General features: G+C 32.3%; 1 protein-coding gene across 1 annotated transcript; it reads right to left on the minus strand.

Annotated features, from left to right (window-relative positions):
• Positions 1 to 4,488: 4,488 nt before the first annotated feature.
• On the minus strand, positions 4,489 to 16,187 carry LOC108977585 (the record flags this gene model as incomplete). The annotated part of the gene is made up of 6 exons (XM_018947323.1): positions 4,489 to 6,310; positions 6,625 to 6,732; positions 12,487 to 13,095; positions 15,430 to 15,525; positions 15,810 to 16,017; positions 16,102 to 16,187. Coding segments are annotated over 6 exons (1,274 nt in total), but the record flags the coding sequence as incomplete, so codon positions are not given.
• Positions 16,188 to 16,713: the final 526 nt, after the last annotated feature.

The raw sequence follows: 16,713 nt of genomic DNA on the forward strand, positions 1-16,713 counted from the left end.
GTGCATCATGAGTTCTTCTTGCCACAGGGAGGAACGGTCAACAAGGAATATTATCTGCAAGTTATGCGCAATTTGCGCGAAGAAATCCGCCAGAAACGCCCGAATTTGTGAAAGAACAAAGATTGGCTTTTGCACCACGATAACGCCCCTGCTCACACATCATTGCTTGTGCCCCACTTTTTGGCCAAAAACAACACACTAATGATGCCGCAGCCACCGTAATCCCCAGATCTGGCCCCCTGTGACTTTTTCTTCTTCCCTCAACTGAAGAGGCCTATGAAAGGACGACGTTACGCTTCTCTTGACGAGATAAAGACGGCATCGAAGGAGGAGCTGAAGAAGATAAAAAAAAAAGAAGATTTTTGAAGTGCTTCAAAGATTGTAAAAACCGTTGGCACATGTGTATAATATCTCATGGGGATTACTTTGAAGGGGACAAAATATATATTCATGAATAAATAAAGAATTTTTGAAAAAACACATAATTCGCGATACTCGTATGTATGTGAGTTATCTTTGAATATGTAAATTCTGAAGGCTGTCTTCTTCCTTGTGTACCAAATTTTTTTCTTTTAATTTATTCCCTGTTTTTGTATTTATATCATATGTATATTTTGGTTTCACTGAATTTAGTTATTCCTTACTTGTTTAATACACTATCCCCTGAAAATATTTCTCCGGCTTTGATTTTATTATAATTTATTACATTCCAAGGTTAAATCCCAAATAATATTTAAACAATAACTTACAGTGGATTCTTTTCATTGAGATATTATTTATTGTTTCTTTTTGCCTTTTGCTTTCAAGGTTTTGTACAAATTGGGCTGCAAATTATTTAAATAAAAATATTGTTGAACATAAATATATAGTATAATGTGGAAAGTTGTAAATATTCGGCTATTCATAAACTAGTTATAATTTAAGTTTTTACGGCTGCTCATTTGATTAAAATTTAAAATTTTTATTTTAAAAGTGTTTACAATATATAATCTCAGATATTAAAACTACTTACAGATTTATGATATAAGTACTGATGCTTGTGATCACTAATTTGCATCCTCGAGACATTAAAGTTTCGTAAATCTTTGCAATATTTATTTTATTATTAAAATAAACATTCGTCCACAAATCACATAAAATGCAAGTTCGACTTCTGCTAAAAAATATTGGTTTTTATAAAGCTGGGGTTTTTTATGGAAACAATTTTTTTGGTTTCGAAAGCATCTTTGACTTCAAAATTACTGTTAATCAACATTTAATAATACTGTATTTTTTATTAAGCTAGCGGCATTAAATAAACATTCATATGTATTCGAATGAGTGTTATACATATGTCATTAAAATAATAGCCATTGACTATGTGTTAAACAGGTCACTCAAAGCTAACTAAATTTGTGATTTGTTATGCACTTCCTGCATATGTATTTCTTTATTATTTATATATTATAGATAATAAATAAATATATTTCTTTGACTTGTCTTGTTTTTATTATTCTAATGCATTGTTTATCTCATATAAATGTATCGGATCATATACTTGTAATTTATCCAAATTTACATCTATAAGAAACTACGTACGATATAATGTCTTATTACTGCTTATATTTTATTAAAAAATCTTTGTATTTAATGCTTACTTAAGTCCGGAAAAATATATATATTGCATATATTCTCTGATTAAGCTGACAAATGGTAAGTACAATTATTATTTTATGTGTTGGCTATTACTCATACTTCAAATGAAATATATTTACTTAAAATAACTTGCTCAAATGGATCGGAGTACTCAATGCTACATCATTCTTCGTAAATAACAAATATTATTCGCTACTGAAATTTCATCGCTCATTATTTGATTTTTGGTGTTTTTTATATTTGAGAGAATACCCGTTATCGATACTACTCACACTAATCATTACCATTAGAAAAACTATGATTAGCAAGTATATCTAGTCAAAATTATTACGATTTTCAATTGTTTAAACATACGAACATTGATCTTTTCGATTTATATACTTATTATACATAAGTGACTTTTATGACATTAACCCAATAAATATTCTTATACTCAACATGTAACATGTTTCTACAAAGTATAATAGTTTTAGTCGAAATCCGGGTGAATGTTTGTCTGTTCGTACACCCGAGATGGTACAAAAAAGAACAGCTCTCAAAATTGGACTTTAGGCATGGCTCCACTTACCTTTAGATGAAATCCAATATCTAAATAACTAATAGACCAATTTAAACCAACACCATATATATTGGTTATTATGTGACGCATCCCATTGAAAGTCACAAAGTAATAGTATGTCGTGATGTCAAATATGGACTAATGGCTCAATACTAAATTAGCTTTCACATCTTCTTCTTATATATAAAAATGAAACACTACTTTGGTATGTACGCGCATAACGCACGCATAAGACGTGAAAATTTGCACAGGTATTATTTTGATATCAAAAGTGAAAAGAATTCACACACAAAATATATATATTTCAAATCGAAAGCATGTGTTCAGTTTTCATGTAAGAATCATTTGAATATTTCTTTATATAAAAAAAAAAATATCATCACACAGTTACTGCCAGGGTTCAGTAATTTTGGGTTGGTTGGTACATACATAAATATGTTTATGAATTATACTGGTTGTTGTTAATGAAGAAGACTTTTGTTTTTGGACGCACCATTTGGAATCAAGACATTAATAGTATCACAACAGAATATCGTCTTAGCAGATGCATCGTCAGGTGTTGCGGCTACTTTGTTAGATGATCGAAGGACGCACAGACATTCATAACAAACCTAACAAAACATGCTACATAACAAAAAATAGCGGAATAGCTACAGTGCTGAAAAAAGTTCAACCATAATTTCAGCTGAGCTCCCGTGGTAGTTATCTTCAAAAAATTCCAGAGGGAATACCGTCGTATACTTGCGTAATATCAAAAGTTAAGGCAACCAGTCCAGACTCAAATACATCTGATATAATGACTTCTCACTTTTCAGCTAACTTTAAACCTTTTAAAATTGGTCAATAAATGAGTTAACTCAATGATATGAAATGGATATGTTTTCCTAAACATTATGAGGTTTAGCGCTGAATATGAATGAAATTGGTTAGACCGTTTCTCTTGTCGACCTTTTCCTCAACTGATTTAGCTACTTTGGTTGTGTATATATCACATACGAGTACATATCATTTGAGTTGATTACATTGATTTCAACATAAATACCTCGGGCATGAAACAGGTATAGCAATGAGGATGAGTGAGTCTAATGCTTATAATGTAAATTAATAAGACACCAAATATGAATACAATACTTTTAGGTTTTCGTCGAATAATTATATTTCAATCCCTTCGCCACATTTTTTAAGTTAAAGTTTTGCCAATACCTGATAATACTTAATTGGCTTTGATCTTTGCATATAACGAGAGTATAAAACGTTCGGTTACACTCGAACTTAGACCTTACGAGTTCCAAAGATCAAATTATTACATATCATGTATAAGTTATTAACTTCGGTTTCGTCAAATCGATAATACTTTTGAAAATAATCGCCCATTATTAGCTACGTTTAGGTTACTCGCAAACACGTTCGAGTAATTTTGTTACACGCTTAACTTAAAAAATATAAAGGAAATTTCTCCGAAATACAATTTGGTGGGGCATAAAACTTTCTCAGAACGTTGGAGGTATAAAAAACGGTTTCCTTCGTGCTTTTTCATTCGATGAAACTTGCGCACAAGTGATCGTTGAGGAAAAAATGTAAGTTGGGCGTTCACTATTACTTTATACGACACTCTTTATACGTTTCCCACGATAGCCGGTTCTACGTACCGGAATTGAACAGGATTTCATCCGGCTAAGAACTGTTTTTCAATTTGCAATTACTTTTTAGAAATGACAAAAAGACAAATTTTTTATATTAATTTCCTAAAAGTAAGTAGAATGTATGTGTAATATTAATTTTGCCGTTCTTCAGATAACGTGTATTTATTTTGTACATATGATAGTATTGGACACAAGCAATTACTCTTAAAAATGACATACTATATGTTATATTAAAATCCCTTTAAAATAGGTATTTGAATGAAACTTAAAAGCAAACTCTTCATTTATCTGTCCGCTACTAAACACATATCTGCTCTGGGGCCCCAAAATAATCATTTAGGAACATCCATTTACTTTTACCTTAAAAATGATAGACAATACTTAAGACTGCATTAGGATAATATACTTATTCAAATGACTTTTGGTATCAAAAACAAAAGAAGTAAACCAATGACTTCGCCAACGACCCATTATTATATTTTGTAGCTATTTACAGGGTTCGTCCGTAAAGAAATATGACTGATTTTCTTCCGAAGCGACTATACCTCGGAGCTTGCGCGTACCGATTGGATTCGTAGAGCGCGTTCCTAGCTAACGAACGAGAGGATTTCTCCGAGCACCTGGAGAGTCAGGACAAACATTTTCGCGCAAAGTGTTTCTGTGAGTGATGCAAACCGAAAATACAGTGTTCGTTAGAGCAGAGGTACGCGATTAAATTCTGTGTGATCAAACAAGCTTATTCAGATATTGCTTTACTAAGTGGTCCAAACCTTTTTGGAGGGCCGGGAAGAGATCGCCGATGAAGACTGGAAGAATGAGAAAATCCAAAGAGAAAACGATGCTGATTGTCTTTTTTGAAATCAATGGCATCGTCCACCTTGAATTTGTTCCTCCTGGACAAACCATCAACGACAACTTTTACGTGGAAGTCCTCTAGAGACTCAAACGAGGGGTAAACCGGGTCCGACTAGACAACGCAACCGTTTGGAGGTTACACCACGACAACGAAGTTACAACCCCTACCACTATTAAAACTTATTGCACATCGAACGTTGCGCTATGCGCTTTTGCTTTTCTTGCGGCACAGATGTAAGGAGCCTACGTGCGAAATTTTCATGGAACACTTGACGTGGTTTGACCCATCCTCACATATTTTTTCGCGTATTTTATATTTGTTCAACATCACAGTTTTGTGTAGTGTTGTTTCGTGCTCTGTTAATAATGATGATAAAAGGTACTAATGCGAAGTGTGCTGGGCACAATTGTGCTATGAAATGTTGAACTCATTCTTATACTAGGGCAATGCAGAATACTGTGCATCTCAGTTTGCAAAATTATGCAATTGCAAATATTTACCATCAACAATGAACGTCCTGTTTGTGGTTTCTGTGCAACCCTTGCAAAGAGAATTAATTTATAGTTGATCGGTGAAGAAAAAAAAAATTTTTGTAAGAAAAACTTTCGCACAAATTGGAAAATATGCCGAAAAAATATTTTAGTGATATATTAACTGACGCTTTAATTGAAGAAGCGCTGAAGAATTTGTATTATTCTTTTTTTTAACTGGTTTGCTCCATTTCTTCTTTTTGTTTACATGGTTTTTATTTTTGACAACACCTGATAATTTGCAAACCAGTGTTGCATATAATACAACGACGTTTTAGTGTTGTTGTTTTGCAAGGGTGCAGCAATTTTGCAATTGTAAGGATGCAAGACCATTTGCACCAGACTCTGAATTGCCCTACTAATTTATATTAAAAAGATGTTTGGTATTTGTACGAAAGTTTACAATTGACCGTTTATGCAAACTCGACAATGACAACTTACGTAATAAACGATTCGGTAGAAGTATTTTTGTGGCATTCAGTAACACTATTTCAAGGACCCTCTGTACTGATGTTAGACTTTAGCATTAAATACATTTGCTCATGATTAAGTTTAAGTATATGAAATGACCTCCTTTCTTAACGAGCATTTGAGTAAAAGTAGACGGAGTAAGGTTAGCAGCTACTGTTAATATTAGTAAGAGGGCTTCTAGTTTAGTCTAGGAACTTCTATGCTTTACTTTGATATTATTTCAAGATACTATCTTTATTTGATATTGCCGAAGGTAATATTCGATTTTATGTCTTCTTAATATATTTGCGAGGATTCAAAAATACAACAGGATAAAGTTAAATTCCTAGTTGTATTTCGCAAGTGCTTGGCTATAATCTTAAATATAATATAAGTTATATATTGGTATTATTGCAACAATTCTTAATTTCGATTATATGTGTGGTATTTCAATTTGTATTTTTCAGCTACTATACCAAAAATATGTCTGATGTTTCCGATTTCGTGCAGGCACTTCCCGTCGGTGATGCAGCAGACGCCAAAGAGTTGGCGCGGGTGGCTGCCAAAGGCGATCGCATATCCTGATTTAATGCGCCTGTTGTTTGACTTTCACTCCCGTCATAGTAGTAAGAAGAATCTTTTAGAAATCGAAGAAGTAGTGAATAGAAATAAAAGTTTAATGCTCCAAAAATTTATTGGCGATTAATACGAGTTTTTTAAGGAATACAAACGTAATCTATCTATAATATTTTTAAGCATTATCTTACACAATTCGATACTAACATCACTTTGGATTTTTTAAATTTATTTTTCACATTGAGCAAAATCTTTCTAATACTCATTGAACTAATAGTTCGATGAATTAGTTGAAAATTCTTATGGTATAATTCTGAAGATTAGATAAAGCTTAACTATTTTAAACATTAAATAGTTTACATTTATTAAACTTACTTAATAGACCAGTGCCTGCTGTATATCCATAAGACCCATACGCTGATCCATACTGAGAATATGCCGGATTATAGGTGTAGTCTGTGGTAGCCACAACGGACCCGCAAGCTGCTAAAAAAAAAAGAATATGCTGATGAAGAGAAATATTAATTCCGTTTCTCTTTCTTATATTTAAATCCAACTTCTCTCTTACACACGTAGATGAATAGTACTAAGTGAAAATAATCGATCATAATCAAATCGTTTTGTGCAAAGTCAAGTTGGGATACATACTAATAGAGGACAGGAAGCCAAATAACCGTAAAAATCGCGTGTGCGCGAAATGTTCAAGAGATCAATCTGAACAACTTTGCCTGCGATTTTTTAGGTCAAGTGTATTTTATCGGGATTAAAAAATTTTCTTCGTTATCTCTCCGACATCCAAAAGAAATTACATGCATAGGGGCATATTGTTATTCTATTGATCATTTGTCAGAATCGGCCAGATCGGACAAATATGTCACATACCTCCTACACAACCTACTTGCAATAATCTTTATTTATTTATTCGTTTGCTCGAAATCTGTTTTAGACACATATTCTTTCATGCAAAGTTGTTCAGAATGATCCGTTGAACATTTTCCGCTTACGCGAGTTTATAGAAAAAAATCGACTACATATACTTAGCTTGAAGTGTTGTTCATAAAATTATATTTTACTTATACATATGCATCCACAAATTTACGATAAATATTTTACTTAAATAAATTATTTTAACTATACAAAAGAATGTCGTCGTAAAGTGCAAAACATACAGGGGTTGCGTTTACTGCAGCGTCGCGTTGAAAGTGGGCTTAAAGTAAATAATTTTGATTATAGCTCTCTCCTGCATCAATTTCGAATAGCTTTAGTCTTACTTTATTACTATTTTATTTTTAGGCTTGATTACTTCCTGGCAAGTATTTTTTGTTTAGTTTAGAAGATAAATTGCGCCAAAAAAGGTTATGTTAACATAGTATTCAGTCATAGAGGTTAAATAGTATTAATGTTATGCAGGGTGGGATTGTGGTAAATTCTTTTGTTTTTGAAATCAATACATAACAACGTGTCTATAATATAAAAGTAATTAAATGGATAAATTAGCTATTAAAAGTAATAATAGGACCCAGTTGTGGAATTGTTTTAAAATATACTCCAAAGGGTTTTAAGATATAATATATGCTACTTTCCTTAAATACAAAGGGTATTTCCAACTTTGTATTATAAAATACTAGTTTTGTACTTGTAAATACTTGCACAATTGTAAATATTATATTATTACACTGTGATAGCTTTTTTCAAAAAAAAAAAAAAAAAAAAAAAAAAAAAAAAAAAAAAAAAAAAAAAAAAAAAAAAAAAAAAAAAAAAAACAATACCAAATTCGACGGTTTCTCCCTATTTCGGGTCCTACGAATCGAACTGCATCATTACCTTTTTGAGGTACAATCATGGTTTCATACAAAAATTTTTGTTGAAGTTTTTCATCAAAGTGGCCCATTGTAAGAGAAAGGCACATTTTTCTTCGGTCTCTAACTTTTTTAATGTTGACTTTTTTGGTAAACTTTCTTTGGCAAAGCTTCTCAGAATAAGTCCGTTTTTAAGTTATTAGACAACTGTAAACCCCAAAATCAATGTTTTTTGCGTCCTTATAGCCAATATGTTGAAAAAACTGAAATTTAATCCATTTTTTTAATGTTTTTTCCCTCACGTTTCGTCAATATTTTAATTTACCCTTTGATACTTATACATTAAGCGACATTTTGTAATAGTAAGAAACTTAAGCAAAGACAACGTTCTGAGCAAACTAACCATTAGAAAAAAAAAACTTAACAAAATTTGTATTTTTTAAAAAAGCTACACTAACTATGTTTGTGTGTTGTTTCATTTTTTTTGTATCTTATAAGTGTTATCAATAAGTATCATAAATTGGTACACAATATATAAATTAAATTTAATAAGAGTCATCTATCAATGTCCAACACAAATCAGCAAGCAACGAGTTAAGCTTTTCGCCGCTGTACCAATGCTCAAGGGGGGCGGCGACTTGGTGAAATCTTTCTCCATGCTCATCAGATTCAGTCGGAACTTGCTGCTCAAAATGGTCCTTATGATGGTGAAGGAAATGAATTTTTAAGGACATATTCACACCTATTTCTTCAAAAGCGTCTACCATGTCATCCACATATTTTTTCCAACCTTCAGACCGGAGTGCACTCCTAAGCAATGGTTTATATTTATAATATATTCTGAGAGCTTTGCCAAAGAACGTTTACCAAAAAAGTCAACATCAAAAAAGTTAGAGATCGAAGAAAAATGTGCCTTTCTCTTAAAATGGGCCACTTTGATGAAAAACTTCAATAAAAATTCTTGTATGAAACCATAATTGTAACTCAAAAAAGTAATGATGCAGTTCGATTCGTAGGACCCGAAATAGGGAGAAACCGTCGAATTTAGTCTTGTCTTTTTTTTGACTATCATGTTGTTGTGTTATTATTAATAATGATAATTACTTTTCTTAAACATATACAAACGTAGGTTGCTTCGTTTATTTTATTCACACGAAAATAAAAGAAGTATTTCGACGCTAAGTCAGAACTTTACGGTGCTTTACTAATCAAATTCATGTTTTAAGTGATCAAAAATGAAATGTATGAGAGCTCGCATTGCCGTGGTGAAGAAAGATTGTGTACCACTCAGACTTTACTCCTCTGTATTGTTCTAGAGGTGGGGTTACGACATGTTTAGTTTTTCTAAAAAAACAGGCAACCGTTTGTTTGGAGATGCTTCGTGAGCGAGTAGCTTTTTTGGTTTCGGCTCATTTTGAAATATTCATACAGTGGACTACTGTTAACTTTCGGGCTTATTCGCATAAATTCACGGTTCACCACCTGTCACCTTGTCATAAACGTGTTTCGAATTACCGTTATAGCATTATTTTGACATTTCTCTCGGCCTCTCTTGAGTGATACACAAAAGTGCCAACGAGAAAACAATTTTTCTGCAATGAAATTGCAATATCACTTTTTCCAGAGTCAGAATTAATAGTTTCCGGAGAAAGAATTGATGTGAACGAGCTTCAAGAAGTTCGTCTTGGGATGATTTGAATTTATAATACCATCGATAACCGCTAGTCATTGATGGAGGTTCATCGCGCAAAATTGAGTTAAGTTCATCGATGCACTGCTGCTGAGGCATGATTCATGTCGAAAGTTGTAAAAAATAGTTGCGTGAAATGTGAATAATATTTTAAGTTCTTTAAACAACTCAAACAGCACTCGTATGTCAAAACTTTCTGACTATGTATAAAATCAAAATTGTTATATGTACTTATTATATACACTTATACATATAGTTATTTAGCCATTTTGGAAAGGAGTTCAACTTGTACTTATTAATATGTACACCGGTCAATGAAAGTATTCAACATATGTATATATTATTTTGTTTGTTTTTTAATATTCCTTAATATAATCAAATAAGATACCAAAAAACAGTCCAATCTTTTAGTTAGTTTGCAACCTGATAAGTTTTATAATAACCAAACAAAAAAGCTAACGAAAATGGCACGAAAAAAATATACCCCGAAAATTAAAGTAAAAAAATAATCGACAATTACGCAAAAGAGCGAATTCCAATGCTTAAAGTAAAGAGTAACGATGGGTTTGAAAATTTTACTTAACATTGAGCAATTGTTCGTTATACTCGTATTATAAAAATGGAAAGATAAGACCTCGGTTAAAAATCATCCACTGTGTGGTCGCCCTTACGCATTTTCTAAAACAAACGAATGTTCGTTGGTACGTAAGGTCAAAAAAGAAACCAAAACAAATGCCAAGGCCTTAAAGAAAGCCTTAATATAGATGTGACTCTCCAAACCATTCCAAATTTTTAGAAGGGAGTGGGGAGAGTTGCGCGTAAAAAGCCAAATATCTTTAAAAAGTTTAAGTTTAATAAAATTATACATAAATAAGCCCGCTGAATTTTGGAATAATGTGATCTTTGCATTTGAAAGCAAATTTAACCTTTTTAGAAATGATGGCAAAATAATTGCATACTGTGTGTGCAATATGTATATAGTGCAGGAAATCTCGCAATCGGACCAGCTTTCCAGTTTTACCAAGATAACGACTCAAAGCATTTCGCACTAAATACAAATCTGTTGCTTTTATACAATTGCCCTGGAGTAATCAAAACTTCTACTCAAAGTCAAGTTTTAAATCACAAAGCAAAACCCAAATGAAACAGAAAATAATAGAACATGGTAAAATATAGACATATCTATAACAAGAAAATTGGTCGAATCCATACGTCGACGTTTAAAAGATATAGTCCGAAGAAAAGGAAGAACTACGAGATATTAAAAAATGACATTTTGCTTTTTAATTTGGATTCTGAATTATCGAATATTACTTTACTTTTATTTTTTTAGTTATTCTGTTTAGTGCGTTTTTGGTCAGTTTTGTTGTTTTTATTATCATAAAATTTGTCAAGTTACAAACTAAATAATAGTTTGATTTAAAAAAGCCCTGAACAGGGTATATTAAGTTTGTCACGAAGTTTGTAACACCCAGAAGGAAGCGTCAGCGCCCTTATAATGTATATACATATATAAATAATCAGTATGTTGAGCTGAGTCGATTTGGCCATGACCGTCTGTCTGTCTGTATATATACGAACTAGTCCCACAGTTTTTAAGATATCTTTTTGAAAATTTGCAAACGTCATTTTCTCTTGTCGGAACTGCCGATATCGGATCACTATAACATATAGCTGCCATACAAACTGAACGATCGGAATCAAGTTCTTGTATGGAAAACTTTCGGATTTGACAAGATAATTGTGTAATATACGAAGAAATTGTTCAGATCGGCTTACTATATCATATAGTTGCTATACAAACTGAACGATCGGAATCTAGTGCTGGTATGGAAAACTTTTGCATTTGACAAGATATATTGAGAAAAATTGGTATAGATGACTTTCCAAGGCAACAATGTAATCACCGAAGAAATTGTTCAGATCGGTTAACTATAGCATACAGCTGCCATACAAACTGGATGATCGGAATCAAATGCTTTCATGGGAAACTTCCTCATTTGACGATATATCTTCAAGAAATTTGGTATGAGTTATTGTTCATAGAAATAATGTAATATCGGAAGAAATTGTTTAAAACGGCTCACTATAGCATATAGTTGCCATACAAACCGAACGATTAGAATCAAAGGCTTGTATGGAAAACTTTCGCATTTGACGTGGTATTTTGACGTGGATTACTGCTTAAGACGGTGATGTAATCTCCGAAAAAATTGTTTGGATCGGATTACTACAGCATATAGCTTCCATACAAACTAAACACATAGTTACTAAATGAAATGCTTCAGTGCTAATATACCCAGCTTCGGTGCAGCCGAAGTTAACGTTTTTTTGTTTGGTTATATTAATAAATATGTCAGAGAAAAAATAAAGAAATGCAGATGTCTAATACTTTCTTTGGCCAGTGTAGTTTAGAATTTTATTTCATTTGTGGAAAAGTATGTGTATTTGAGTGATTTCGTAACGATAAATTTTTGCATTTGGTTAGAAAAAGTTGATCTACATAAAATTTTGTTTAAAAGTAGTTATTTAGTACATAATTGTGCACTTTAATAGTGATAGAGTGTTTTAGTTATAATGGGAGGTAATCATAAGAAGTGCATATATAATGTGGACGAAATATATAGGTGACTACTACAAGTATGTTAGGTGTTGCGTATTTTTTCTAAAATGAGTACAAATACTGAACGGATAGCACATTTTCTTAAATACAGGTTTATATATGACTCAACTAAGTGAAGCACTTGCCTGCCGAATAATGGTTAAAATTGGGTAAAATCGTGGAATATTCTGCAGGATTATTATTTATGGAATCACCGCCTGAGGTATCTCTTGGTTGGGCACTTGGCTGAAGAAGTATAAGAGGTGAATTTATGACACTGGATTGTAGAACCTGCTGTTGAATGTGCTGGCGATGATGTTCACAACTTTGTTCATTCGTATTTAAATGCAAATCAGGACGCCTAGTAACATTACCGCTTATATCGTTTCTATTGTGTTTTTCAAGTACATTTAGCAAACGTCTTTGTTGTTGAGTATTAGACGATACAGCCATTGTGGATACTTCTGTTATGATATGGTTGGGAACGCCATTTTTGGCACTTTCACCTCTGTTAATTAATGATGTGGTTATGGCTGATCTATTTTCTATTGAAGGTATTATACTATCATCTTGTGCTCCATCGTCATTGTTAATATCAGTATTTCCAGTTAAAATTGCAATAGGTAGTATTCCGGATGGTAATGCTACATTACCACTAGAATGAGAACCAACTGATGCCGGTTCACTGTTCATTGAGCCCACTGTATTATCTACATGTGCTATTGTTCCATAGTGCCCATTTTCTATGGCTATTGCTATGAGAACAGTATAAAAATAAGTAACAAATAAAATCTATACGAAATAAAAGTAGATTTAACAAATAAAACAAAAAAGACGTTCACAGATATTGCCGAGTAACTCTACTCACTAAAATCCGAATTATATATGTATGTATACATTATTAAAACTATATTCATAAGCCCTTTCTGAAAATAAAAAATTTATATAATGTCCTTATATTATGTATGCAACTATTGTTGTTAAAGTGAAACTTTTTATTTATCATTTTAATTTTATAGCCCAGCTGTCTCATGTCGCATTACAGTTTTCCATATTTATTTTCCTAAAAAAGTTTTAGTACCACCTTAGTGTTTGCCCGTGAACAATTGTAGTTTATTTAGCAAACAAATAAACTTTTACTTTTGAGAATAATTGGTCGTTTGAGCGATTTTACTTGGGAAAAATATGCAAAATAAAACTGACTCAAATATGCAAAGTATAATTTGGTAGCGTTGAAGAAAGCAGTTATAAGTACTTCTTCAGCGCGGTATCCACATACTCTTTTGTACGAATTCGACTCGAAAATTTGTTGTGCTTTTACATGTAATTTTTTATGAGAGAGGTGCGAATCGAACACAGCTTACACCTGTACATCTTGGTACGCATTACCATATGTACAATCACACACTACATGTCATCAAGTATCATTCAAGTGAATGATATAACTATATAATTTTGCTATTGGTCAATTTGATAATAAAATAAAACTTGTAATTGCCTCAAATTATATTAAAATGAATCCAAAAATTAGAAAAATATACTCGCGAATGACTGTTTTTGATGTGGTAATTTCAATACAGATTATAAGCAAAAAAACTTCCCATAAAATTTATAATACCCAGTTCAACATGAGGTGAGTCCATTTAGCCATATCCGCGAACTAATCTCTCAGGATTTGAGAAATCGAATTGAAACTTTGCATATGTTCTTTTCTCCTACAAGAACCTCAATTCTTGGCACCGTCGATATTGAACCACTATATCATATAGCAACCATACAAAATGAACTATCAGATTAATGTCCTTGTTTGAAAATATTTTTTTTATGAAATTTCGTATAGATTTTTGTTTAAATTAACATGAATGAATACAGAAACTTTTATGTTTATAAAGGTTATTATGACTTCGCTGCTGCCGATTTTTCATAATTCATTATTGCGGGAGATTTCCTTCCACATAAAAGGTTTCAATTGGGTTTAGAATCTCATCCTACAACACGCCCTTCTGATGCCACCAATTCCCGTTTTTTTTTTGCATTTGGGTTGTCGTCAGGGATCCATCACAATATTCTCAGTCAAGTGCCACTTTTGGCATGTCCGCTCAGATAGAGTTTTTCGGCCGAGGTCTTCTTCATTCTAAATGAAGAAATAATTCTAATGTTCCATTCTAATGTTGAAATAAAAAAGTTTTCGCACTTTTTCATGATCGCCCAAGTAACAAGTCATCGCTCGTACAAAAATTAATTCGTCTTATTATATACTTAATTGAGAGTAACTTGGAAATTAGATCGTTAAACAAAAATCCACTATCAACTCAAAGTTTGAAACTGTTAACGACTGATCATTTACTTTTAGAATGCTTTAAGTAGGCATATACTTATGGAGAATCCGAGAATATGTACCCATTCCATAGGTAGGCAAAGGTTACTTCAATAATAAAACAGTTGTATCCACGATATTGTGATAAAAAGTACTTGTTTCCAATATGCTCATAGTAGGATGCGGTAAGTTCGGATTTAAAACTAAGACTATCTGTCAGTCGCGGACTCAATGGCAAATTAGTCAAATAATTGATATTGGCACAATACGATAGTTCGGGAGGAGCTATGATACGGACTACAGTCGGGAAATTATATGCTTTGAGGCTTGGAAATAATCAATGTTATTAGAGCTGTGCTGCTCACAAGTATGTCAATCTGACAGTTTAAAGATTTATCAAAAATTTAAATCAAAGTTGAGAAAATATAATTTAGTGCTATATTATTTGGGAATCGTTTACAGCCACATTATTTATCGTATACTAGTCGATCAGTTTTACTACTTTAACTTTCTTTGCATACGAATTTAACTAGTTTAATTATTTATGCGAGATATGCCCATCTACTTCGAAAGAGCCGAGCTACGCTCCGTTTGGAGTTTAGTAGCTTAATAGGTGTTGACGTTTTATCCCTCACACTTTTACATTAAGGTTTTATCACATTTCTACAAAATATTTACAATTTTACAAAGTATCACATAATAATATTTTTGTTGTTTTCTACGTTTTAGCTAATTTAAATTACATTTATGGTACGTATCTCACTTTGCTTACCTGTGTAATAAGATGATATGTTTGTTTCAAGTGAACTTGTATTTAGTTTCATGTCTGACATATTTATAGGCACTAGAGGGGTTAACGAATTACTGCCTGATAAAAGGTTATAATTAAAAGAGCAATGAAATTATATGAATGCAAAAATCAATAGAAAATAAAAAATAATTGTATAATTTATTTGCAGTCTAAGTTTTCGCATCATGTTACATTTACATATGATAAAAACCATTGAATGGATTACTGTGTTAGCATTTTGCAAAGTTTTAGACAGGAACTTAATAGTTTTGATTGATTAAAAGTTAGATAACTATGCTTGGATGTAACGATTACAGTATTTCGACACTTTTATTGTAGAGATATTTCTGTTCTATACTTACCAATGGATGCTCCTAGGGACGGTGTATATAGCGAGTTTTGCGATATTGATGTAATACTGTCATAAATCATTGCATCGTTTCCGGCGGCTCCTGTCGAAGGAAAATTATTGTGGGTGTCATAATAGGCTGTATTACTGTTCGTAGTCAAACCACTTAATTCCGACAGAAGCTTATGCTCATCCTTAATGCACCATTTCCCAGACCAAATCTGTTTTACCAAAACAGAATTTAATTCAGGAAAGAAAAACATATTAATGACAATAACTATAGACATAAATTGTATAACACTTGCGTTTGAATAGATTTGGTCCCCACTGTATGCTATTCTTTGCCTCTTTATGTCGTCCTCTGAAGGCATATTAACATCTCGACTTTCATCTGCAAGTATAAATTGTTGGTATTTACGTTTTAGGATATAATAAAGAGATTTATTCGGTGCATAAAGCTCTGCTGAAGCTTCAAAGCGTACTCGTGAAGACATGTGTGCTTACATATGTATTTACAAGTTTAAAATAAACTATTCATTGACGAATGTACATAAATAAGATTGCTTCCATATAACCAACTTAAAATAAAACAATATTGAGACCACCAAAAAATATTACAGGATGCCGATTGCTTGATAAGCATTTTCAATCTTTTACACATTAGATACACTAAAGGACAATTAGTTTATGTAAGCATTAATTAATAAGCTTACGAGTTCTTGGAAAAAAAGGAATCAGTCTCAACTCCGAGCTCAAACCAATAGGTTTTATTTCTCTCAGCGGTTTGGCTGAAAAATATATTTTTGGGAAGATTGCTTAGTAGATATAAAATATTGCGGGCGCGATACACATACTGAAAAGAAGTGTAAAACAGTTAAAGTTAAAGCCACCTGAAGGTGTTTCTTAATAATAAAAAC

The sequence above is a fragment of the Bactrocera latifrons genome, unplaced genomic scaffold (genome assembly GCF_001853355.1).
Source record: "Bactrocera latifrons isolate USDA-ARS-PBARC rearing strain unplaced genomic scaffold, ASM185335v1 scaffold_916, whole genome shotgun sequence".
NCBI classification, from domain to species: Eukaryota; Metazoa; Arthropoda; class Insecta; order Diptera; family Tephritidae; genus Bactrocera; species Bactrocera latifrons.